This window comes from Lissotriton helveticus, chromosome 1_1 (genome assembly GCF_964261635.1).
Source record: "Lissotriton helveticus chromosome 1_1, aLisHel1.1, whole genome shotgun sequence".
NCBI classification, from domain to species: domain Eukaryota; kingdom Metazoa; phylum Chordata; class Amphibia; order Caudata; family Salamandridae; genus Lissotriton; species Lissotriton helveticus.
The window spans coordinates 960,320,644-960,346,285 of NC_136057.1; the positions used below are offsets into that span (position 1 = coordinate 960,320,644).

The following is a 25,642-nucleotide window of genomic DNA, read 5'->3' on the forward strand; positions in this document are numbered from 1 at the left end:
GCGTCTTAGAGATACTCCCTGAAAAACGACATGTCCAGGTGACTGGTCTGCACCAGCCTACCATACACAGACATGTGTTTCTGACCCCCTGAGAAACCAGCCCTGGCAATTCCGCTCAACCAGCGGGGGAGGGGCTGCTACTGAGAAGGCAAAACCGGCCCCCATGGGTCAAAAGCAGGCCCCCACCCTTCTGGCCCACCGGGAAAACACCTGGTGCCTGTTTCGACCAGTCAGGCCCTGCCTCTCAGTTTGGAGCCCTTGTGCTATCATGGAACAGGGAAAAGGCTGCTTGGGGTGGAGATGTTTCACACCTATCCACAAGCAGAAACAGCATTCAGGGAGATGAACATCAACAGGTTCCTGCCCTTCGATATGCTAGCCAGGGCCTCTCCAGCTAGTGGAGATACCTGACCCCTTGACCAAGCTCCACTTTCGGCGGCAAGGTCAGCGGGAAGATTAGTAGTCAGTAGAGGTGTCCCCTCTCTGCCAGGACCACCCCTAAGGTGCCCTCGATCAAGATGATCCTGCCTTAGAAAATCCTCAATCTTGAATGGAAGGATTTGTCCCAATTAGGTTAGGGGGATGTCCCCTCCCCAAAGGGAGGGGACATTCAAAGGGTGTAGGCACCCTAAAGGCAAGTAGCCAATTGGCTACCATGTGCCAGTAACTGTAATGCCCCTAAATTCAGTATTCACTATTCAGGGGCACCTCTGACCCTTGATCCTCAGATTCCTGTGACCCAAGAAGAAAAGGATGAAGAAGACGCTGTGCAGCCGAGCCAGGAAGATGACTATTGATTTGGCCCCGACCTACCGGCATGTCTCCTGTCAAAGACCATGCGAAGAAGACGCTGCCTGTCTCATGGCCAGCGACTTCCAAGAACCCTAGGAAGACTGTCACTCTTTAGCCAAGACCAGATCCCCTGAGGGCAGCTGCCCTGTCCAAAAGAAACAACTCCAAGAATTCTGGATCCAGGCGGATCCGCAACCCCTACCCACTCTGCACCTGATGCCCCCAGCCCAAGTTTTCCATGCTCACTTGTGCCGTGAAGTCTCCCCGGAATTCCTAACCTTGTCTCCATCAGTGGCTGACCTCTCTTGGATTACACGTAGTCGCCTGCATCCTCTACACGAAGAATCCCTCTGATCACGACCGGCTCCAACCGAAAAAACACGACACCAAAAGGTACCACAGCATCCTCAGTCCTCTGGCATTAGGGAGCACAACAGATGGTGCCTCTACCCCCAGCCCTCTAACTTACCTACACAGCTGGTGTCCACCTTCAGTCTGTCTCCTGGTCCGAGCCTTCAGCCTCTTTGTGCGACTTAGATTCCCCTTTGAAACGCATAGGACCCCCGATGCTGATTTTGCACCCTGCACCCGGCCGCCCCTGTTCCGCTGGTGGTGTAGCTTTGGTGCTGCCTTGTGGCCTCCCCTGTGCTGATCTTAACCCCCAGGGCATGTGCTCTGAAACCACGGGTACTTCCTTGCAAACAGTGCCTCTTCGAGGTGCCCTCAGTCTCCATTGACTTACATTGAGCCCAGTGACCTCTGCACCTGGCCGCCCCAGTGTCGCTAGTGGTGCTGTACCTACCTGAAACTGAACCTTAACCGTGTTGGTCCAAACCCCCGAAGACTGGTATTGTCAAGTACTTACCTGCTAATGCATAACCCTGTTTCCCCCCCATAGGATTGCATTGAATTCTATCTATTGCATTCATCTGTCTATCTTTCACATTGCTAAGTGCTACAGTTTCTGACTGATAAATGCAAAAGTATTTCAAAGGTTTTAAAGCATTTCTTCTGCCTTGCAAGACGATTCTTACTGCAATTTTGAAAGTTTTACTACTTTAACAACTTTTACCTGCAACTGAGTATTTTTTGGTTCTAGAAATAAAATAACCGGATATTAACTTTTTATACAAAACAATTGGTCTGGATTCAGTCTGTGAGCATGTGCAATAATTTCTTACCTGAGTGTGTACAATAAATGCTTAACACAGTGCTCTGATAAGCCTAACTGCTCGACCATACTACCACAAATAGAGCTTTTAGAATTATCTACTTGAGCCTCTGTAAGCCTCTGGGGATTCACTGGAATCTGTGAACACTGTACCTTACTTCGATATAGTAGATACAGAGCCAGCTTCCTACACTCATATAATATGTAACTAATTACTGTTGTCTCTGCTTCCTCCCTGAATAAGCACTGGACTCGTCACCCTAGAACCTCGATTTCCAAATAATTTTCAACAGGTTTATGGAATTATTTTTAAAACAACCCTGACACAATCTGTTATGGTTGGATTTACAATCCAACACAAATCTCGATTTGCAATGGATTGTAACCCAAAGTCGCACAAAGCTACACAATGCACTGCCTTGCATTTTTTTGCAGCAAGGGTGCGATCCATGGGTGGTGCATGGGCATTCACATGCAATTACTCATGGCTTTTGATGCAAATCCTTACCTGCAAAGAATTGAAGACAAGGATCTGTTCCAGGGTTGGATTGGGATTAGAAATTGGCCCGGGCACGCTGAAAAAAAAGTGGCCCACATTTGCATATTGCCTTGCAAAACACTGCTTCAGCGAAGTTTTCTAACAAAACAAAGAGGGGGGGTTAAGAAAATGTACAGATTCGTTTACACTGGTGAAACACACTGGAATACAAGTGTGGCCACTTTTGCTCCGGCCCCCTGCCCCCGCTCAATATGCATGTGTTAATCGGCCGGCCCCAGCGAGATAAAGGGAGTGACACCTCTGCCCTTTGATAAAAGGAAATTAATTGAGGCCCATCTGCCCCCAGAAAGGCCACTCAGGCACCCACTGGGCCGCTGGCAGCATCCGAGCAACCCAGAAACCGCCAAATCGCCCTCAGACTGCTCAAAAAAGCTGCCCACAGCTGGGACTGGACACCGGCCCCTCGGGCATTGCCCGAGTGCCCGCGTTACCAATCCGACGCTGATCTGTGCCAACATCCAACACCTCCTTGAGACAAGCGCAATGAAAAATGTTTTTGTTTCTCCTCATTTTTCCTACTTTGTGTGTGTGCTATATTGTATAATACACATACAAAGTGATAAATGCTATAAAGCATAGTTTTTGTACTGGAAGGGATCTCTTCCAATGCAGACACCTGTGCACTATTGTACAAAGTTCTCTGCATTGGCGTATGACAGTCAAAAGTGCTTCGCACAGGAAGAAGGCAGAACAGCCACAAATCTTAGTAGATTTGGTGCTGTCCTACTCTGTCCCTTTCCCTCAACACAGTGCAGCAACTGTACTTGCTCCACTGCCTTGTGTTAGTTCTTTGAAAATCTGGGCTTAGGCTCCTTACTCTTCTTCACTGACATACAAGCCTTTTGTGCTGGTGCCAAAATGAAACAACCGCTGCCATTTGTTCGAATGAATTGAAATCAATCAGGCCTGTTTAAATCCTTCGCTCCTGAAGATGAGAAAGCAATGTGCACTGGAGAGATGGTTTAGATGTGAGGGATGGTCACTAAGTGAAAAATCTTTTGACTGTATTGCTGCCTGCAGCCTCATGATCACTAAGATACTGCATGTGCAATCGATTTTAAGTCTAATGCTCCACGTTTTTATGTTGTAACAGTATGAATAATTTTACATTGAACAACCCTGATTCATATAAATGTGCTCATTTTTCCAGACAAAAGATGCCCTCTTCACCATCCTGCAAGACTTGCGGTCTGATGATCACTTCAACATAATTGGATTTTCCAATCGAATTAGAGTTTGGCAGCACAATCGTCTGGTGCAAGTTACTCCTAACAACATAAGGGATGCAAAGAAGTTTATCTATACCCTGTCACCTAATGGAGGTAATATTCTCAAAGACAACTCGATATTTTGAAACTGTGCAAAAATCTGACATGGTCTAATGATGACATTTTTATAACTTATGGTTAATGTATGTTGAATTAAAATCAGTGCACTAAATGCAATAAACTTTCTTTTCGGTCATATTGAAAATAGGTATAAGAGTTTAATAAGACAATGTATTTGATATTGTTTGTAACTAGACTAGGCAGTCCTTACTATCAACCTGAGGGTCATCGCCTGCTCCTGTACTTGAAGCCATCTCTCCTTCTTCCAAGAAGAAAATGTGATAATTTCCCCTGCTATCCTTGATTTTCCCTCACCTAATATCTAATCTCTCTGATCTATCTATCTGCTGCCAATCTTCCCCTCTCACTACCGTGCCACAAGACCTGAGGTCTTCCCTACCTCTTCCACTGGTACGTGTCTGATCTGCATCCTTTCTTCATACTGAATTACCCAAATCAACTTGTCCTCTTACTCTCCTCAATGTCTAGGCATTCTTTGCTCTTTGCTCTAGCTGAAGGTATGCTCGATATTTAAATGTATTTTAATAGAGGACGCATATAACAAAAAAAGTCATGATTAAGTAACTGAGTGCGTAAATTTCCCTGTGTAGTGTACTTTGCCTTTGTGGATTTGAATTCAGTACGTGTGATTTGAACAGAAATATAAATGCTGAAGTCTGAAGTCTTTCACTACCTATGAAATGTATTATATCATCTAATAGTCTTACATCAAGCTATACAGGCTACACGTTTATCATTTCACCAAAATAGTAGAGTAGCAGAAGTGATGCCACATTCCCATTCACCTACGATATACCTCAAAATTGATTGCATCACATGACTTTTGACCCCAAGGTCACACACAAAAAAGGCATCAAACAGCCTTTGATTATGAAAAATCATAGAGAGTGGATAAACATTTCCTAGGACTAAAAAGAGTAAACAATAAACCTTTACAGAAACAGATAAAAGGCAGCCAAGGGGGTCACTTAGGGAGCATGGCAGTGGCAGTCACAAGCCCGGGCCACTCCCTAAATGATGCTGCTGCCATCAACTGACTGACAATCTCTTGCTGTTTCTTATAGGATGGAATTGGTGCTCCTATTAGTGTTTTACACGTTAAAGATGATACAGCACTTGAGGGTACATGGAAGTGAGTCATCGGAAAGACGGGAGATAAAGACATTTGGCAGTTCGATGGGAATCACTGACAAAACTTCCATAGCATTGATGCCGCACTGGGGAATAAGTATTTCAGATTGGTTGTGTCTAAAGCACATTTACATTGAGAGTCCACTACATAGAACTCACTACATTCAGGTTACCACTATTGAGAATACTACTTCTGAGGATAGAAAGAACACTGCAATACCAAATTAGGTAAATGCAAGGATATGTGTGCTAACCTAAGCTTAACCCTAATTCATAAAACATACCTTTAGTCTAACCCTAAATATAACCATAAGCCAGCACCTTTCTCTAGCCCTAGATTTAACACTAAGAGGCTACATAGGCGCTGGAAATGAAGTGCTTTTCATGTTTTGATTGCTTTGCCACCGCGATGGAGCATGTTAGGAATTGGGTTACTGGTTGGGGGATTGGAGGGGTGTAACCCTAATCAAGCAGCATCCAGAATCCTTGTCAGGGTGAAGTCACAAGCAAGCCCCAAATTAACCTGTACTCAATCCTCTAGTAGATTGGCACAGAGCAGTCAGGCTTAACTTAGAGGCAATGTGTAAATTATTTATGCAACACTTCAAACAATGATACAATGAAAACATGACACAGGGATAATCCCACAATAATTTAGAAAGATAGGGTACATTTTCATAAGTATTTCAAGACCAAAATGACAAAAATCTAGTCAGTAGAACTGGAGTTGTGCAATTTTAAAGATTTAAGTGAAAATAGCACCAAAAAGCACAAGTCGCCAACTGTGGTTATCTGGTCAGTCAGTCAGTCAATCAATAAAGCTTTATTTGTTTTTTTACAACCATAAAAGTATACAATTAGCAGCATATCATTCGGTTAAAAAGCATAAGCCAGTCAATATCATAAAAAGTATAGCACATCTTCATCATGCCTAAAATAACAAATTTCCTTTAAAATAAGAGGCAGCTATCATCCTAAAAATTTTAAATCAAATAATTCATACATATGCATCAAATCCTTCCGATTTATCGACTACGGTACTGTTATCCTTTAATTTCACAATCTCGTATTATCCTAAGGGAACAACTTATGTTATTTACTCCTGAATTTTTCCATAGCACAGGCTATATCTAAATTCATCATTCCCACTAAAAGGTTAACAACTTGCGTCCTATTCTTAATCCTATATTATTTTTAAATAGGACATAAAATCTCCTTTCGTATATCTAAAATCTTCATGCAATCTAATAAAATATGTAAAATATCACACAGGGTTCCTAACATGCAAGTGCATTTACCATTGCTGTCTATCATAAAATTTGTAACCCCATTATTCGCATAACAGGGGTTTATCCCAATTGGCACTTTTAACACTTCACGCCTTAAACTGTAGCTAGGTAATCTGTCTACGTAAGGATAATGTAGGTCGTTTTTCCAAGCCAAGGTCATATGGGACACTGAAGTTTTTCGTGAGAGGTACTCCCGGTCATGTATACAAGACATTTCAATTCCCAGTGACCTAAGTTCTTTCTTGTCTATTATTGAATGGTCTAACTGCGGGCATAGCTTTAATCCAAGCACTCCATACGCTTCGCGTATTGAGGCTATTGTCTCTTTTGCCCAGTACAGCTCACTGGTGGCAATTTCTCCTTTACACCACTGGGAAAAAACTTTGGCCACACCTGACCCTAGACGCTGCCAGAAATGTATTAGGGCCATGCAGGCTGTTATGGCCCAGGAGGTGATTCCCAAATCTAGTCTTGCTGCTTTTACCATAGATGATCTTGGCAGCGAGAACAAGCTTTTTAGGATATGTCCCACCTCTTTATCCCAACAGTTTTTGCTGCTTAAATAAAGTATCTCTGCCCAATACAGGAACTGTGGAGGGACCATTGCTAGGTAGGCCTTTATAACTGGCCTATCCGACACTTCTCCATATACACTATTAAATCTTTTAAAGGCCCTTCACAGAAGCCGATGCCCTTGTTTATAAAGCTTCCAGGTGGGTATACCATTTCAGGTTACTCGTAAACCACATCCCCAGATATCTATATTCTGTTACCTTCTCGAGCAGTTCTGTGCCAAGATACCAGGAGAACTTTATTTTGCTTCTACCTAAACATGGGATTTTGGTCTTCTCCATGTTCACTACTAATTTTTTATTTAAGCAGTATTCTTTGAACATGTTTAGTTTTCTCTGAAGACCTATCTCCGTCTGGTCCATAATCACCAAGTCATCTGCGTATAATAAGCAGGATATTTGATTACCTCCTAGTTTCGGGCTAGCCCCTCTAACCTCTCTTAGTTTTAAGGGCAGGTCGGCTAAGAACAGGGAAAAGAGCAAGGGGGCAAGTACACAATCCTGCCTCAGGCCATTACCAATCTGGATCCTCCTAGACAATCCACCCTCCTCATCCAAGATTATCTGGGCCCAGTTTTCAGTATGTAGGGTTTGGATCAAGGCCAATAGATCGCCATGTATTTTGTACCCTACCAGGGTTGACCACAGCTTCTCCCTGCCACAAGATCGAATGCTGCGCGGAAGTCCACAAAACAGCAGAATAGATTATCCTTCTGTTCGATCGACTTCTGTGCGATGGACCAGAGAGCAAAACAGAGGTCCACCATTGAGTGTCCTTCTTTAAACCCACCCTGTTCTTGGTCATCTGCCCAATCCTTTAGCAAACCTAAGATTACTTTGGAGAATACTTTTTCGCCTATGTCCAGGAGATTTATTAAGCGATAGTTTTTAGAGTTTACATCGCCTTTTTTGTGTATTGGTCTAATAATAGCCCCTTTCCAACTATCTGGCATAGTTCCGGTATTTAATATCCCCTGGAACATATTCGAGAAGTACTCTGCCCACCACTCTGGATTAGTTTTTATAATGACCGCTGGTAAATTATCTGGGCCGGCGGCTCGTGTTAAATTTAGCCCAGCTATTATGCTCCTAATATGACCTGGGGAGAAATGCTCTTTTACTTTTTCTCTAACTCCTGGCCAGCTATTGGGTATTATTTCCACCATCCTTGGCCATTTACCATAAATTTCCTCAAGATAAACAACCCACTTATCCTCTGGGACAGAGCACTGCAGGGTCCCTACAACTTTACCTGTACATTCTTGTATCAGTTTCCAAAAGCCTTTCACATTTTTTTCTTCGATTGCCTCGAGTAAATTCACCCAGCATTTATCCTTATAGGATCATTTTGTATCTCTAATAATTTCCTTATATTTTATCCTTAATTTCTTAAGTTCAAGTAATAATACATCATTGTATCGACCTCTAAGGCATCATTCATGTTGCCTAATACCGGCCTTTGCTTTACGGCAATCGTCATCAAACCATGGCTTATTATTAGGATATTATTTAGCTTCACTTACTAACTCATGATTACCACGTTTGATTTTTATCCTGAGGCATTCTACCAGTTGCCTTATTACATCCTCATACCAGGATATCTCCTCACCAAGTAGTATGTTTTCTAATGCAACTGTTAACTGGAGTGCACTCAGTTTCTTTATATATTGTTCTGTAATCCGAGTTGTAAGTCGCTTTGGGTATTCAACCTGTACTTGTAACGATTTTTGTCTCTGCGAGGCCCTGTTTACATGTAATTCTATCAGCAGTGGGTAGTGGTCACTACCCTCCACCCTAAGTATTTGAAAGTGTTAAATTAAATGGAAGCTCCATGCCTGGATAAATGCCTAATCTATGGGAACACATTTGATGCCCTATTTTAAAGGTGCGCTTTGCGGGCCGATCCGCATCCTTTCTTCCATTAGCACAGACCAGGCCAATTGCCCCAGCAGCTGGCCAAGCTCCACGTCTTGGGTTGAGATGTCACAACTAGGAAACTTAGCAAACTCTATGTTATATACACTTAACAGGTAGCTCTGTCAAGAGTCATTTTTGGGGGATTTAATCTATGGTTAAAACCACCTAGTATCAGAAGCACATCTCTAGGGTAAATATCACATAAACCCTCCAAGTCCTTTTTTAAACGTTCAAGGTCCATTTTATACTCTTTTATTTTTCCTTTCTGTATGTACACATTTATAATGCATATACCTTCACTACCTGAGTTATTATTTAATGTCAGCCCTCTGCTACCTAATGCCCAATTACACTTGAGTTCGAGAGGTTCTATATCTCTAGCTATCCTTGTTGAAACCAACGTCATCTGACCACCTGATGGCCTACCTACTATATTCTTTCTTGCAGGCTTTACATGATGAGTGAGGGGGGTTTCGTCGCACAGCCTGGTCTCCTGTAAACAGATATTGTCGGTCTTCCTGAGGATGTTTTTAAAACTTTCCTGTAACAGTATTCTCTTATAGCCATTAACATTCCAAGACAAAATGGATAGGCTGTGCAACGACCCTAGTTCCTAATCAATATTACTCAAGTACCCATATTCCTCGCAATCCATATATGCCAAGTCTCTATATTTATTCCCGACCAGAATGTCTTCATCATCCCACCCTAGAGTTTTAGGGATTATTGTGATTTCAAGATCTTCCTTCTTACCCCTTCCCGAAGTGATCATTTTTATTTGCCGTTCTCCCAACCCCGCATGGTTCCTAAGAAATGGTTTCCTTTGTTTCTCCATCAGCACATCCTCCCTTTTTAATATTCTAATTCCTTCCCTTAGCATCTCAGTTTCTACCTTTTCCATTGCGACTTTTATTAGTGCTGAATGGAGTAGAACCTTTGTTATTTCTTACCATTTGATGTTAAACAGGAACCCCACTTCTTTTAGGTCTTCTGTACTTACATATCTTAAACTAGGACATTTTACAAAGGAAGAGAGGAGCTGGGAAAGATTTAGGGGATTTCGTTTCTTAACTCTTTTCCCACCTTTTCCCTGACCTATTGGTTCTACAAAGAGCCTGGTATCTGCAGGCCCATCTAACTGCAAATCTTGTGAGCATTCATCTGACGTTTCTTCCCTTCTTTGCCTATTTACTTTTTCTCTACCTCTATTCCTGAGGCCCTTCCCGGGGTTTGGGTTACTAGGCCCTGTGCCTAAGGACATATCCATCCCCCATTCTGTAGCTACGTCCTCTTTTTCCCCGGGGTATTTCCTTAAGGTATCCTTAGCACTCTTTACCGTACTTTTTCCCGTTTTCCACCTAGTTTGTCCCTCAGGTCTATGGGTGATTGCTCCTGTATCTGCAAAGCTTAGTTTTTTTGTTTCCGGCATCACTACCTTATCAACTGGCCTTTGTTCTGAGGTTACCCCCTTTCTGGTCTCCTGTCGCTTTGCGGGTTGGCATTTAGATGGAACTTTTTTCCCCTTCCTTAGCCAAGGGGTATTTTGTTTTTTAAACCTTCTTTCCCCATATCTTTTTATAATAATAGGTCAGCGAGATATATATATACTGTTGGTTCATCCTCCTGGGGTGTACTCACCCTTACCACTTCTTCCCCCCTATCCGCTTTAATTTCCTCTTGAGCTTCTACAGGTCTTACTAGTGAGGGCATTAGGCTTTTAATCTGGGTCAGCTCCCCAATTATATTCTTAAACTGATTGCCTTGTGTTTTTAAAATTTCATTATTTAAAACTGAGACCTCTAAAATGCCCTGCAAGGTTTTCTGAAGCATCAGCATAACCTCAAGCATAGATTCACTGGAGGAGCCCGTCACTTCCAGACTATGTAGTGGAAGACCTGATAGATCATTTCTGGCAGCATAGGAGTTTTCCAATCTTTCTTTCACATTTGGGCTAAATTCTCTCTGGGCGGGGTCTTCCTCACACAAGTGTTTACTTGGTTTTGCTCTTTCTTCCTCCACCACCTTTACTTCTATGTCCTGGTTAAATAGGGACTGAAATCACCGTGGCGAAGATGACAGGCGTGGTTCTATCGGGATCTCAGAAATATTAAAGTTGGTCTGATTCAGAGATTCCACGCTTATAGCTGCCGGGTCCTCTATATTTTCTGGGGTCTCTAGCACACTCAGCTCCTTATCAGGTGTCGCCTTTGCTTTAAAGTGTTTGCCTAAGAAGTCCTTAAAAGATTTTGATGCTGCCGATCCGCCTTTTGCGCCTGCTGTCTTGAAAGTCATTGACACTATCTTTGGGGTTGAGCCCAGTGAGGGGTAGTCCCCATTTCTGGTTTGATCCTTTCGGTAATTCAGTCACATCCTCCCTCCCAGGGCTTTTATTTCCTGGTTTCTTCAGATTGTTTGTGGCTTTACGGGGTTTAGATTTCCCTAGGGTCATTGCCTTCGCTTCCCTTTACTCCTTCCTTCCGGAGTGCGTGATGTTGGAATGATCTTCTCCTTCACTTTCTTTGGCTTCCCACAGATCTTTGGGTACACTGCTGCCCCCACTCCCTATGCGCTTTGTATATTTCCCCCTAATATTATTATTATTGGAATAGGGATAAATTATATTTTCCACTTACCTCTGTTCTGTGGGCCTGCGCTGTCGCCTCTACCACTTCTTGATTACAGCCTAGTTGTTCCTTTCTCCAGTCTAACTCCAGGCCATTTACTCAGCCCCTTCACCACCTAGGTATTGCTGCGGATTTAAATTTCCACGGGGTCTTCAGTGTCTGCAATTACCCCCTCGCTGCTACTTATCTTTATCTTAATCTTAATGCCTTCTAAATGAAGGTAATAAGCGAGGGTACTAATTTACCTGCATTCTTCCGCTTATAACGTAAAAGGATCCATCCCACCCGGGCGGTCACTGCAGACAGGCTGCCAGTCGCAGTTCGTGGCTCGTGCCTCCCGTGCCTCCTGTTACCGGGCTCGCGATTCGCGGCGCACACCACCTGCTTCCGCAGTTCTACATGTAGCGATGGAAAGTGTGGGCTTCACGTCCCTCGCTGGGTCCCACGAATTACTGACGTCCGCAGCCCCACACACACCCACACATGCCGTATTCCCTGCCGTGGTTACCGGGTGCGGCTGCCGATGGCGGCATCGTTCACAGGATTGGTGCGAAGCAGGAAGTCAGCAACGTGAAGTGGGAGGTTCTCCGCCAGAGCGCCTAGCCAACACAGAAACAGAGCTGTCAATTGGAGTAATTGGGTGCACACGACTCGGTGTCAAAGGTTAGAGTCCTGAACTGGTCACGTACGACCAGGACCATGTCACAAGAGAGGTCCAACATTTGTACCTGGAGCACACTTTGAATGGAGGAAGCTGCTAGTGGTTTCTACTCCCTTGAGAGGTCAGGCATCCCCTTCCTCCCTGTCCTGGCCCCAGCATGTCTGGAGTCACAAGAGAACAGTGTAAAATCCTTTGTGAAAGGGCTCAAGCAAAGCCTTTGTGATTTTCCAGTGTGGTAGGTGACAGCTTCTCCCCCTCGTTAACTCAGAGTGGCCCACCCTGCCAACACTTATCTTACCTTTGTCTAACTGTCTGGGAGCAGTACACAAAGACCAATGGAAAGAACCATCTAGTCATGTTATCCAGGATCAGGTTGCAGGCACTAAGAGGAAAAAAAATGGCAACTTTCTAAAAGTAAGATTCAAGAATGGTGAATGCACTTCTTCCCGTCAATATTTTATTAATGTTGCTGTGACTGCCAAAATAAATGCGTGCAAGCAGGGCTGTGATACGTCTCCTTACAGCATGTCAAAAGACACTGAAAAAAAAAACGCTGGTTGCGACCCTAGCTGTTACACTGCTGCAAAGGAAAAAGTCTTCCATGTAATCCAATTTTTCATATTTAAACAAGGTAATCCATAGTAATCTAATCAAATTTAACCTGTTGTACTCATCATCATCTTGATACTTTTGTAGAGTCAATCTGGAGACAGTTAAAATTCACTTGATGTTTTATTTATGCATTTTCAGATGTTTTATGCAGCTCATCCAAGCTTTTACATAAACGTGTGCAGTTTGACAACATTCCATGTGACCCAATGCATTTCGAACCAGTTAGGTTCTTCGTCAGGGGTCGCTAGTGAAAGCCAAATATGGCATTCTTATCTCTTCATACCTTCGTTCATTCTCGATGGAATCAATGACATTACTTGCTCCTTCCTGAGTTGCGTCTGAAAATGCATAAATAAAACATCAAGTGAATGTTAACTGTCTCCGGATTAACTCTACATATGTATCAAGATGATGATGAGTACAACAGGTTAAATTTGAATGGTTTACTATGGATTACCTGGTTTAAATATGAAAAATTGGATTACATGGAAGACTTTTTCCTTTGTAGCAGTACAACAGCTAGGGTCGCAACCAGCGTCACTTTTTTCAGTACCGTTCTAAAAGTGGCATTTTCAGAATTGTCACAAAAATTCTGACTTTACTATTAAGCGGGCTTATAATCACAATTCCATAGACACCAAACACGATCCGTTAACCTGCTTCCAATTGGAAGTTCCAGGTTGTTAAGTGTAATAAGGTAACTCAAATGTTAGCCCATGGGAGAGGCAGGCCGTGCAGTAGTGGAAAACAAATTAAAGGGTTTTTCACTAGCAGGATACGTAAAACTTAAATGCACATGTCCTATGTTTTGAATACACTGCATCTTGCCCTCTGGAGTGCTCAGGGACTACCCTAGGGGGTGTATGTGTATTAAAAGGAAGGCTTGGACCTGGAAAATGGTTTATTTTGCCAGGTCATAATAACAGATTAAAAACTACACACAGGCTGCAATGACATGCCTAAGACATGTTTAAAGGACTACTTAAGTGGGTCCTACCGCCAGTGCTGCGGACCCACTAGAGGCATTTCATTTACAGGCCCCTGGCACATGTAGCACAACTTGGCTAGGGACTTACAAGTAAATTAAATAGGCTAATTGAGTGTAAGCTAATTCTGCCATGTTTTAAGGAGAGAGCACAAATACTTTAGCACTGGTTAGCAGTGGTAAAGTGTACAGAGTCCTAAAGCCAACAAAAACGAAGTCAACAAAACAGGAAGGCTGAAGGCAAAAACATTAGGGGAGAACCATGTCAAGGATGCCACATCTAACAGAGCACATTAGCCAAATGTGTTCCGTACCCTAACTCTAAAATGTACCTTAAACCTTATCCTAAACCTAACCAAGAATGTAAGGTTAAGCGTAGCCCATACCAAAAACCCTAGCACTTAACACTATACCTTACTCTAAACCTAAGGCTCAGCCTAGCTCCCCATTGTTACCGAAGACCTAATCCCAACAGCACCCATTCTCTAAACGTTAGCGCTATCCCTTACCCTACACATAACTGTACCTCTTACTCAGTCCTTGCCCTTACACTTTTCCTTGCAATCGCCTCATTCAATGTAATGGTGTTCGCAGTAAAAGTATTCTTGGAGATGGTAATTTCAATTTGGGGCTCTCATATAATGGAACATCGATATAGTGTATTCTCATTGGTGATGGTGCCCCTTTCAGATCACATATTCATTCATTCCTTGGCCTCAGTGGCGGCTGGCAAGGAACAGGGTGTTGGGTTGAATTATTTTTTTTTTAAACCACTTACCTTTATAACGGGCACCGTCCCTATTGCGTTGCCACTCTTCATGGCGAAGTCCGAACCAGGAAGCGCCCAGGCTCCAAATAGCCAATCACCATGCTGCAATGCAGCATGGTGATTGGTCTGAGCGCTGTGGTTCGACGCTCAGACGGGGGCAGGGAGCTTGTACATGTTCCTCACCAGGCAGTGCATTACAGCCTGGTGGGGAAGATGCAAAGTGCACATGATTGTTTGGCTGGCCCTAGCTGGCCTGCCAAGCAGTCATGCACACTTGGAGTGTGCAATCCACTCCTCCCCTGTGACTTCCCACCCCACCCTAACTCCGCCCCGTAGCAAAGAAAAATAAAAGGATAATATCATTAATAATTTTTTTTCAGCTTTGCAAGCGGCAGGGCTATGCTCCTCCGCCTTAGCGGAGGAGCCGCCCTTGGCAAGGAAAGACTGCAAAGAGGTGCGTCAATAGCAGAGGCTTTGCAGGAAAAAAGAATACACGAGAGGTCGCAGTTTCTTCAAACTCTTAGAGTTAAATTTCAACACTTTTCTTTTCTGTTGTAAAGATCACCATTGAGTGCCTTGGCCTTTGCTGTGATTTTTCGTGAACTCTCTTTCCTTGAGCTGCCTCCAGTACTCGCCTCGTGGCAGTCAGAAAGCAGGGTTGTAGCATGGCTAACCGTGCTGCTGGAGCTCAGCTTCAAGTCACCCCTGGGGATGAGAAGTTCTCTGCTCTCAATGCATTATATAAACAGGTTTAATTCAAAAATGCTCCTCTAATGCGGTGTTTGAAGGCAAACAGAGGTGTGCCAGTGTTCCATTGAGGACCACCCAAGCAAGTGATGCGCGCTTTGAATGAACAGCTTGGAGGGGTGTCCTGCGTGTGACCTGCAGATTTATGGCTGCAGGAACAGTGGGGAGGCCTGTCCTGTTAAACAATGGCTGAAGGTGGGACTCTGAAGGGTAAACAGAGAACTTGGTCTGGGGTGTGAGGAATGAGCTGTAAACAATCCGGAAGTTCAATTCACAGCCCGGGAAAATCTGTTTATAAATTAGTTTAAATGTAGTCTGCTCCTGCACTGTGCAAAGCTATCAGCATGAATAAGCGCTCTTGTCAAAGAGGGAGCAACATGTAAGCAGCCGCCATGTGCTCACTTCAATGTGAGGGATATTTACACATGATTCATGCAAGCAGGGCTGTGCAAGCACCTTGCATGCCGATCAGTGCATGGGCAACGCATTAAAAAGGCAGCTGTACTGTGAGAATGATGTTGCATTAAAAGATATACCTGTTATCAGGATAAAAGAAATATTTGTGAAAGCGCAAGTCAAATTCTTTGTAGCTCACATGAAAGCAAAAAAAAGAAACAGAGATATGTTTGGACACCTTAGCCAGAGATTTCCTAGTTAATAATGCACATGATATGTGCAATCTGAGACATGATAGTGTATGGCAATATTAGAATCCCTACTATGCGTGCCTCCGAAAACCCTATTAATGTGCAAAAAGGAATTCGGGATTCTCGTGGGGCACACATTAGCCACAGACACGCCGGTTTTCCCTGCACACGAAAACAAGATTTTTGCATTTTGGAGAAGGGAAACATGCAGTTGAGTTCTCCCATGTGATAAAACCCATTTCGATATGCAAAACTTGGAGTACAGTGATAACTTCAGCCCACACGGAAAGAACAAATCCTGCAGGACCGGTAATTCACTGGAGCGCAATTGCAGGCCACACATCCCACACAATCTAGGATGACCCTCAAAGGTTGCAAAAGGATTTGACATAATCTTCAAAATGACCGAACAAAACCCAATACTATCTTTAAACCTCACCATCACCTCATTATCAACCGTAATGTAATATTTAGGCGGACACTAACCATTACGTCTATCACAAGCCAACACCTACACTCATTCCAACTTTAAATCTTTGGAATACTCTGCCCACACAAGAGCTAACCTAACTGTATCGGAAACTAGTGAATGTTTGTTGCAGTGCAAGTTTATGGCGGAAGCCGCATTTCCATGTGTTGACCTCTCCCCAGGAACCCTGGCACAGGCAGTGTTTACTTGACTATACATCTTGTACCACAGGTGGCTCAGAGTGTTGCCCTACAGCTGAAGAAGCTCATACTGACACTCTCCCAGACTCTTTATTTGTTGTTTGTCCAAACACTCAGGATGACGTCATGAGGCGGGAGTCAGCTTGAACTCAGACACACTAAAACACAGTAATAAATTCACTACCCCCTTCTGAGCTCTAAAGCACACCATTAATGCTGTGATGGATCAATAAATAAACTAAATTCATATCTACTGCTTAAAAAACAAGAGGTCGTTTTCTATGTGTGAAAAGGCAGCTGGAAATAGACACATCACTGGAAAAACATAAAGCCCTGATTTCTTCTGGAACCGAGATATGACTAAAAATGTATTGTAACACTTAGAAAATATAGTGTGAGGGAACAAATCTTGGCAATGTAATGGCAATATGTACAATTATGGAAATCTGGGACAGCTTTTACTGTTCAATTTCTTACCTCAGGTTTGCAGGGATAGATACTCCGGCATAGTAAATGCAAACCAGTTAAAGGATGCTACACAATACCATAGGTTGTAAATGTCTGCTCTTAGTCCTAGATTCCAGTGCAGCTGAGCCATAAGCAAGAAACTCAGTGCTGCTTCGATCTTGCAAAAACGTAGAAAACCACCACCTAAAAGTGAACTTGAACCACAAAATAGACATACAACTGAAGAGGCAAAGGGAACTAGATAATGGCATACCATAGCTTTAAGCTCCAGTGCTGTTAACATGGTCTACTAGGCATAGTTGCAGGGACCCGTAGAGGTCTTAATGGTAGAGAAAAACTCAATTGGTTTCTTTTTTGTTAACAGCTGGATTCGGTCAAAACTGAGAGCACTCATTCTACTAGCATCCACAGGGAGCAAAGACCGTCCTGGATTAGGGTTAGAAATACAATGCAAACCAAGCTATAATATCTCAGGAACCGTATGGCATCCGACCAGTTGAGGCTAGCTGATTATTTCCCAACAGCTTGAGTAAAGGGATAAAAGTTTAAAGTCTTTTATAGTTCTGGGATGGGCACTGCAGCTGAGAGTTAGGCATCGTCAGGCCACATTCCCATTGAAAAGAATCATCAGTGTGTGCGACAGAGCCAGAGGGGAGCTCAGGTTCACCAGGAGCTTGCTCTGGCATAACCGCTGTTCTCTTGTGTTTTAAAGATGCATATATATATATATATATGTTTATATATCTAGTTATGATTTGAATCCTATTTCCATAGGAAATGCATTTTTTGTGTTGCTAATAACTTTGGCGGCGTTTGATGAATCTGCATGAAACTTTCCAAACAAATGTTACTTTTAGACTTGTTTGTGCATGGAATTTTTCAGGGGCAATCCTTTAAGTGGGAGCTGAGAAAAAGAGGAGGTCTCAAAACATATTATCCCCATTCATTTTTCCATACAATTCAGTAGAAAACTAGATCTTGGTCCAGAAAGAGTGCTTTTTGTAATCTGGTGTAAAACCATCCAGTAGTTATTGAGGAATAAATGGTCAAAAACTTTGTATATCTACGGACACAGAGCTTCCGCAGATCTGCTGCTGAGGTAGATTGAATGCCACCAGATCAAGAAGGAAGTGGGGGCAGCCATCTTAGGACTTGGGACTCAGTCCGGAGTGTTAAAAAAAAAAAAAGACATAAGGGGGCAGGGTAAGGATACTCTGACCCCTTAGACTTAGCGCTGGTGTCCCAGAGGGGCCCATGGACCCCTTTCTGAGATGCTGAGAGGCCTTAATATTTAAAAGGTATCATGGACCCCATCCCCCAGGGCATCTACCATTCAAAAAGGAGAGCCTACAAAGGCCCCGGGGACCCCATCCCCCAGGGCTGTCTCACAAGTTTGGGCCGTGGAGCCCATCTCCGTGACACAGTGGTTTTCCTGCCCGCTCAGGTGCTTGCTCCCAGCAAATATAGAGTCTATGTTGAGTAAATGCCTCCTGGACTACAAACATGAATAAAACTCCTTTATTACCTTATTCAAGGAGGAAAGGCCAACACGTCCTGCTTTTTGGTTGTTCAGATTGACTCCAACCTCCAATGACATGTCCAACGTTCCGTATTCTAAACGTAACAAGTTCTACCTTGTGCTATACACTGCTAAGTGTTTATGTCTTATACAGTATTTAAACATAAACACAACACATTTTCCCTCTATAAATAATACAATATAAAGAATAACAAACTCATTCTAACATATACCAATAATAATGTAAAAATTATTTTAACATTTGTAAAATAAATATAAATAACACAATTGGTAACATACACATATAGCAACTCAAACATCAAAATTAAACAAATCTGTTAAGCAACATAGTCCTGCAAATGCACTGAATGTTTAACTTCTCTCGTAGATCTAGTACTAGATCGCCTCTCGATTTCTATATTCTCCAAACAACCTTCCTCACTCACCACAGCATCCTTTTCAACCCCGCCACACTCATCCTCTCTACCTCCCTTCTTATTATCAACACACAATACTCATTCAACCAGTTGTGACCACATCTTTCCACATCCTCTCCTCCTGCCCTCACAACCTTCCTACTTCCCTTACATCTTACAATCCTGTTCATGTTCCACACTTTACCATCACTAAGTCTTGCTGAATTTCTTAACACTTCTAAGGTTTCTAATAGACCAGAAAATATACTCTCTCTTAACTCTTTTGGGCATTTTAACACATACCATATTTCCTTTCTTCACTGCCAAATCCTTACTGCCCCTCTTCCTATAAGCATACTCCTAATATATACCCTGTGCTCTCACAATATTCTTTTTCACAATTTCTGGGGACCACTGTTGTAGTCTAGATTTCACCATCCATTCTTGGTTGTCCTTCATAATGTCAGGGAATAACTCTTGCTATCCCCCAACCCCCGCTCCCACCTTCCCAAGTGATGAAAGGAACACACCAAACACAAGGGCTCAGGAACAGATGAAATGCATTTGTGGGTACCAATGTTTGTTGGCTAGCCAAGGGAGAAGGGCAGACATGTGTGCACACCATATAACCAGGCTCCTTCTGAGTCAATGAATGACTACTGTGAGGCATTTATATACAATACAGAAATGCAGCGGAAGCCCAAACCAAAGAGTGCACAGTGCCAAATATGGGCTAACACGTGGAATTGTAGTACAAGCAAAATGAACAGAAGGCACAGTGCCAAACATGGGCAACCATCGAAATGCAACATAAGAATAAAAGAACATAAACAGGTGTACTGTGTAGGCAGCTAAAAGAGTACTCGATTGGGGAATACCCTTTGTCAACTAACTATATAGGGAGATAAGAAAGGCGTGGTACGATAGGAAGAAGGAGCAAAGACCTCTAAGTGTCTGCGCAGCTTTTGTCAAGGACATAGTGGGAACCTTGTTTCAGGGCTGAAATATGACCGTTGAAGAAGAGGCTGATGTGCCATGGAGCACTTAGATGACAGCTCTTCAGGCAGCTTTGTGCAGGGAGATGTGGGATAGCTAGGTAGGTTTGAGATTGTGCGAGAGAGAATTAGACCTAACTATGCTATCTATGTAGCATATATATATGGATATATATGTTTTTCCCTATACACAAAAAATGTACTCTTCCCCTCATTATAGTAAAAGGGCTATACCCTGTAAAGGCGGGTGTGGTGCAATACATCCACACTGTTTTCTTAAGACAAGCCATCCAGTTACATCCTTTACTTTTAGTAAATTGCAAGGTTCCCATATCATACGATTAAACCTCTCCACTTCGCGTTACCACTGGGACAATAGACTAAAGTGCATTTATGTCAATCCCATTGAGATACAAGGAACTCTCCACCACTTCACTCCTAAACTGGACACCGTAGTCTGTAATAATTTTCTTTGGTAACCTCTCTCTGAAAAATGTAATGAAGGAATTTCACCACGTTATTGTCACTGGTGCAATTCACAAATGTTACTTTAAGCCATTTAGAAATGTAGTCTATGACTACTAAGGCAAACACAAAGAGATGATAGATGGCGCGCTGAAACTTTTCTGACACTCACCCCCAGTCACAGATCTGTGTTGAATCCATCATCATTCTTTAGCTCACTTTGCCACCTCAGTTCAGACCCAGCTATATGCAAATCCGCCTTGACCCTGTGCCTCATTGGAACAGTCTAGCCCGAACTGCCAAGCCATGTCTTCCCTGGACCAGAAACAAGCCTCCTGGGACCGATTTCAGTGTAACACCCCTCTTCAGCCAGGCTAGCTTGAATCCAGTGGCAAAGTGAGCAAGGGACCCACGTCTGGGCATACCCTGCCAACTTAGGGTGAACAAAGCGAACACAAGGAGATGATGGATGGAGTGCTGAAACATTTCAGACACTCAACCCCAGTCACAGATTCCGGTTGAATTCCTCATCATTCTTTAGCTCACTTCGCCACCTCAGTTCAGACCCAGCTGTATGGAAATTTGTCTTGACCCTGTGCCTCATGGGAACAGTCCATCCCGAACTGCCAAGACTGGTCTTCCCTGAACTGAAAACAAGCATCCCGGGTCCAGTTTCTGGCTAAAACCCTTCATCAGCCAGGCTAGCTTGAATCCAGAGGCAAAGTGAGCAAGGGACCCACGTCTGGGCATACCCTGCCAACTTAGGCCGAACAAAGCAAACACAAGGAGATGATGGATGGAGCGCTGAAACTTTTCAGACACTCGCCCCCCAGTCACAGATCTGGGTTGAATCCATCATCATTCTTTAGCACCCAAACACAAATTTCAAGAAGTCAAGGAAGCTGTCACCAAATGGATGAAAAGCAGCTGCCTACAGCTCAACACTGACAAAACAGAAGTACTCATCATGGCCCCACACCCGACGCCTGGAACGACACTTGGTGGCCCACAGCCTTCGGAATCCCACCCACCAACCCCCATGGACCACCTACGTAACCTTGTCATCATCCTGGATTCCGAGTTCAAAATGGACCGCCAGATCAACTACGTCACATGCTCCTGCTTCCACACTCTTCGCCTCCTAAGCAAGACCTTGAAATGGACCCACCTCGAGCACAGAAAGACCCTCACTCAGGCCCTCGTCACCAGCAGACTCGACTACGGCAACGCACTCTACGCTGGAATAAACAAAATTCTCACCGCAAGCTACAAAACATCCAGCACACCGCCGCAAGACTGGTCCTCAACCTGCCAAGACACTGCCATCTCCCAGCACCTGCGCACACTCCACTGGTTCACAATCAAGACTAGAATCACCTTCAAGTTCCTCACCCACAGATACAAAGCCCTCCCCAACACCGGACCAGCCTACCTGAACAGCCGACTCAAATTCCACGTACCCCAAAGGACCCTAGGGTCAGCCCAACTCTCCTACGCCGTGGTCCCCCACACCAGAAAGACCAAATCAGGAGCCTGCTCCTTCTCCTTCCTCGCCGCCAGAGATTGGAACGCTCTACCACTCCACCTCAGACAGACAGCATCACTCCCCATCTTCACGAGAAACCTTGGCTCTCCGACAGACCCCCTCCTTGATGGACTGGAACCTGTACCTCCCCTACTCCCCAGTGCCTTGAGACCTTTACGGGTGAGTAGTCGCGCTTAACAAACACGTGATTGATTGATGTATAGCTCACTTCGCCACCTCAGTTCAGACCCATCTATGTGCAATCAAGATTTACCATTTTGACCCTCGTTCAGCCCAATGATGTCCACTCCCAACATCTCTCAAGCCATCTCAAGACGAGGTACAGGAAACAGTTGGGGTTTCAACAACACCTCTGACATACCTACATCCACGCATAGCTCACAATCTCTAACAATTCTTTTTCAATTTTGCCATCAATGCCAGGCCACCGATAATTCTCCTTTTGCTTTACACAATCCCCAAATGTCCATCATGGCACAACTTTAAAATGGACTCTCTTAATTCTTATCTCTATAACCGGTTGCTTGGGGAGCCAGTTAGTTGCCAAATTTGTTAAGTAAATGCCTCCTTGACTACAAAGGTGAGGAAAACTCCTTTACCAAATTATTCAAGGAGAAAATGCCCGCACGTCCTGCTCACTGGTAGTCCAGTCGTAACTGACTCTAACCTCCAATGGCATGTACAACGTTCCATGTTCTAAACATAGCAAGTTCTCCCTCGCGCTATACGAGGTAAGTGTTTATGTCTCAAACAGTAATTACATGTAAACGCAACAGTCAGCTGCCAGAGGCAGGTAGCTGTAAAAATACTTCTCCCAGCTAGGAGCAGACTTTTGATCTGCTTTCCTGCCATACAGATGCGGGCAGGGAAACAGATCAAGAGATTGCTCCGCCTGGAGGGAGCAGCATAAGTAGCACCTGTGGGCAGAAGAAATACCATTTCCCGCTGCATGCAGAGATAGCTGGGCCACAGGGACCCAGGGGCTCCTCCTCCAGGTATCCCCCAACAGCCCCCAATGATGTATGCTGGGTGCCGACTTATAATAAATACAGGCCCTAGGAAATGGGGACCATAGTGGCAGATTAGGCTCATGGAGAAGCACAAAAAGGAGACAACTGGACAAAAACATGCACTTGTTGAGTGCTTTAGCAAAAAGAAATTAGAGAGCAGCGTTGGTGGGGAAGAAAAGGACACAGACTAGAAAAGCACATAAAAGCACACGGACAAAAGAGAGTGAAACAAGATGGATAAGAAGCAAGCAAATGAGAGTGACACTAAATCCAGCCAATGGTAAACAATGGGCAGGCCTTAAGCCCACTGCCCACTGTAAGTTCTTGGTAAGCTCACAATAGGTGCCAGGCAAGTTATAGTTTTATATAGGCTGGACATATAAGGCAGTCATAACTGACACATTTTCCAGGTCTAAGATGAGCAGATCCGGTAAAAAGAATTCTTTTAATTATGGGACTTGTAGTCCTGGTTGTATAATGGAATAAGGCTACAAGTCCCAGAATCTAAATCCACTGGATCAACAAGTAATGCCTGGACCTGGCATCTTGGCTGCATAATTTGTCTAATTTCCAAGGACTGGTCATATATTACTTTATTTTTCTGTCAGTAGTCCTAAAACAATGATATTATGATCACACATTGCCATCTACTACCTAAGGCTGTCATCAATGGAACCTGAATACTAAAGCTCTAGTGCCAGCTTCCCTTATTAACCTCATTGAGTGATCCTGGGGATAGAAGTTGTTTATCTGTGTGTTGGGCTACATGTAAGTATATCACTGTATGGATTAACCCAGTGTGGTCGCCCAGCACTACAGTGTGTTGTTCAAACATAGAGATAACTTTAAAAAGGGAGAGTTTTCCATCTGATTAGTGTGTATGTAAGGGCAACTGTAACGGGCTAGCTACTAACACAATCACAAAAGAATGAAAAATTAGTTGAAATAAGGGAGTCTAAAACACCGTTTGACGCCACTGGACCTTGCAAAGTCAAACATAGTGAAGAAATGTTTACATGAGCAGGTAGATTGATGGAGCAACGTGGTTGCCGGTCTGCAGGGTAATACAGAGGAGATGTGACATGCAATGCAATAGGATGCAGTGCGATGGTTACTGTTAATTGTAATGATGGCAGGAAGCTGCTAATTTTTAATCTCATTGTTAGATGTTTCTCTACATTTAGTCTGAAGAAGGAGATGAATATGGGTTGTAGAGTCAGCTAAAATCAATATTATTAACCACTCTATTCTGTCAGCCCATCGTAGACCTGGCATCCTTGGTGTGGTGTCCCCTGACTTTTTGTCTCTGCCTCCTGTATTTTTTCCTGTATGCTGGACTTCATTTTTGCTGGTTTATGTGCTCTGGGCACTTTGGTACTGCTCCTTGTGTAAATTGTAATTCTGATTGGTTCTCCATGATTGGCATATTTGATATATTGGTAAGTCCCTTGTAGAGTGCACTGTGTGTGCCCAAGGCCTGTAAATCAAATGCTACTAGTGACCCTGCAGCACTTGTTGTGACACCCATCCAAGTAGCTCTTTCAAAGGTGTCTCAGACCTGCCACTGCAGTGTCTGTGAGTGCAGCTTTGAACTGCATGCCGACCTGGCAAGTGCCCCCACTTGCCAGGTCCTACCCTTTCCTTTCCTTACACGTAAGGCATCCATAAGGTAGGCCCAAGGTACCCCCATGGGCAGGATGCAGTGTATGTTAAAGGTAGGAAATGTACTGGTTTGTTTTAAATGTCCTGATAGCGAAATACTGTGCATTTCATTTTTCACTATATTGCAAGGACCAGCTCCCCATAGGCTATCATTGGAGCTGCACTGTAACATTTTACCTGTGTAACTCTCAATTGGGAACAGCTTTAAATTTGGAGTTTAGGCTCTCTAAACTTAGACTTTAATGACACACCTTTTAGTAAAGGTGGTTTTTAAATTGTGTGTTTGAAAATGCCACTTTCAGAAAGTGGGTATTTTCTTGCTTAACCATTCTGTGTGCCTCTGCCTGTTTGTGTATTCGCCGTTTGGTTTAGGAGTTACAGGAGCTAGGGCTGTGCATTTACTCTAGTCAGTCATAAAGGGGGTTATGGTGTGTCCTGCCTTTCCTGGCTGCCTGGCTCATTGCCAGGCTGAATAGACCTTTCTGCATTGTGTCTGCTCTGCAAAATGCGGTCTCCACCTTCTGTAGTGAAGCTGGATCAGGGAGCACAGAACTGGTTTTACTGAGTTCAGAGACTCTTGGAACAAAAATTACAAAGAGAAAATGGAGTATAAATATTAGACCTAAGACCCCAGAAATTTAGTTCATTCCTGGAATCAAGAAGATCCTCTGCCAAGGAGAAGAGCTGAGTAACTGTGAGGAGGAGGCTGACCCTTTTCGGTGTGGTGCTTTGCTGGGTTGGCCTGCAGTTGCTACTTCTACCAAGGAAGAGAACAAAGACTAGACTTTGCTGTGAACCTGCTTGAGAAGAATCTCCAAGGACTTGTGTCTGCTGGCTTCAGGGACACAAAGACCTCACCTACAGCTTCCTTGAACTCCATTGCTGGAAGTTATGACCTACCAGGAGAGGCCTATTCCAGTTCTGGACCTCTGGAGGTTGTTTCTGCTACAGAAAGTTGCCAAGAACTGAAGCTCTGAAGAAAACTGATACTCTGCCCTTCTTGTGGCTGAAATTCGTTCAATGATCTCCGACATCGAAGATCACCACACCATACTCCAATGCAGGCA

General features: G+C 43.7%; 1 protein-coding gene across 1 annotated transcript in view; it reads left to right on the top strand.

Annotated features, from left to right (window-relative positions):
• Positions 1–25,642, top strand: part of ITIH5 (inter-alpha-trypsin inhibitor heavy chain 5) — a 295,211-nt gene that overhangs the window by 176,669 nt on the left and 92,900 nt on the right. The window contains exon 8 of the mRNA XM_078677098.1: positions 3,673–3,844. Within this exon, the coding sequence (XP_078533224.1) occupies positions 3,673–3,844 (172 nt within the window). The remainder of the gene's footprint in view (positions 1–3,672; positions 3,845–25,642) is intronic.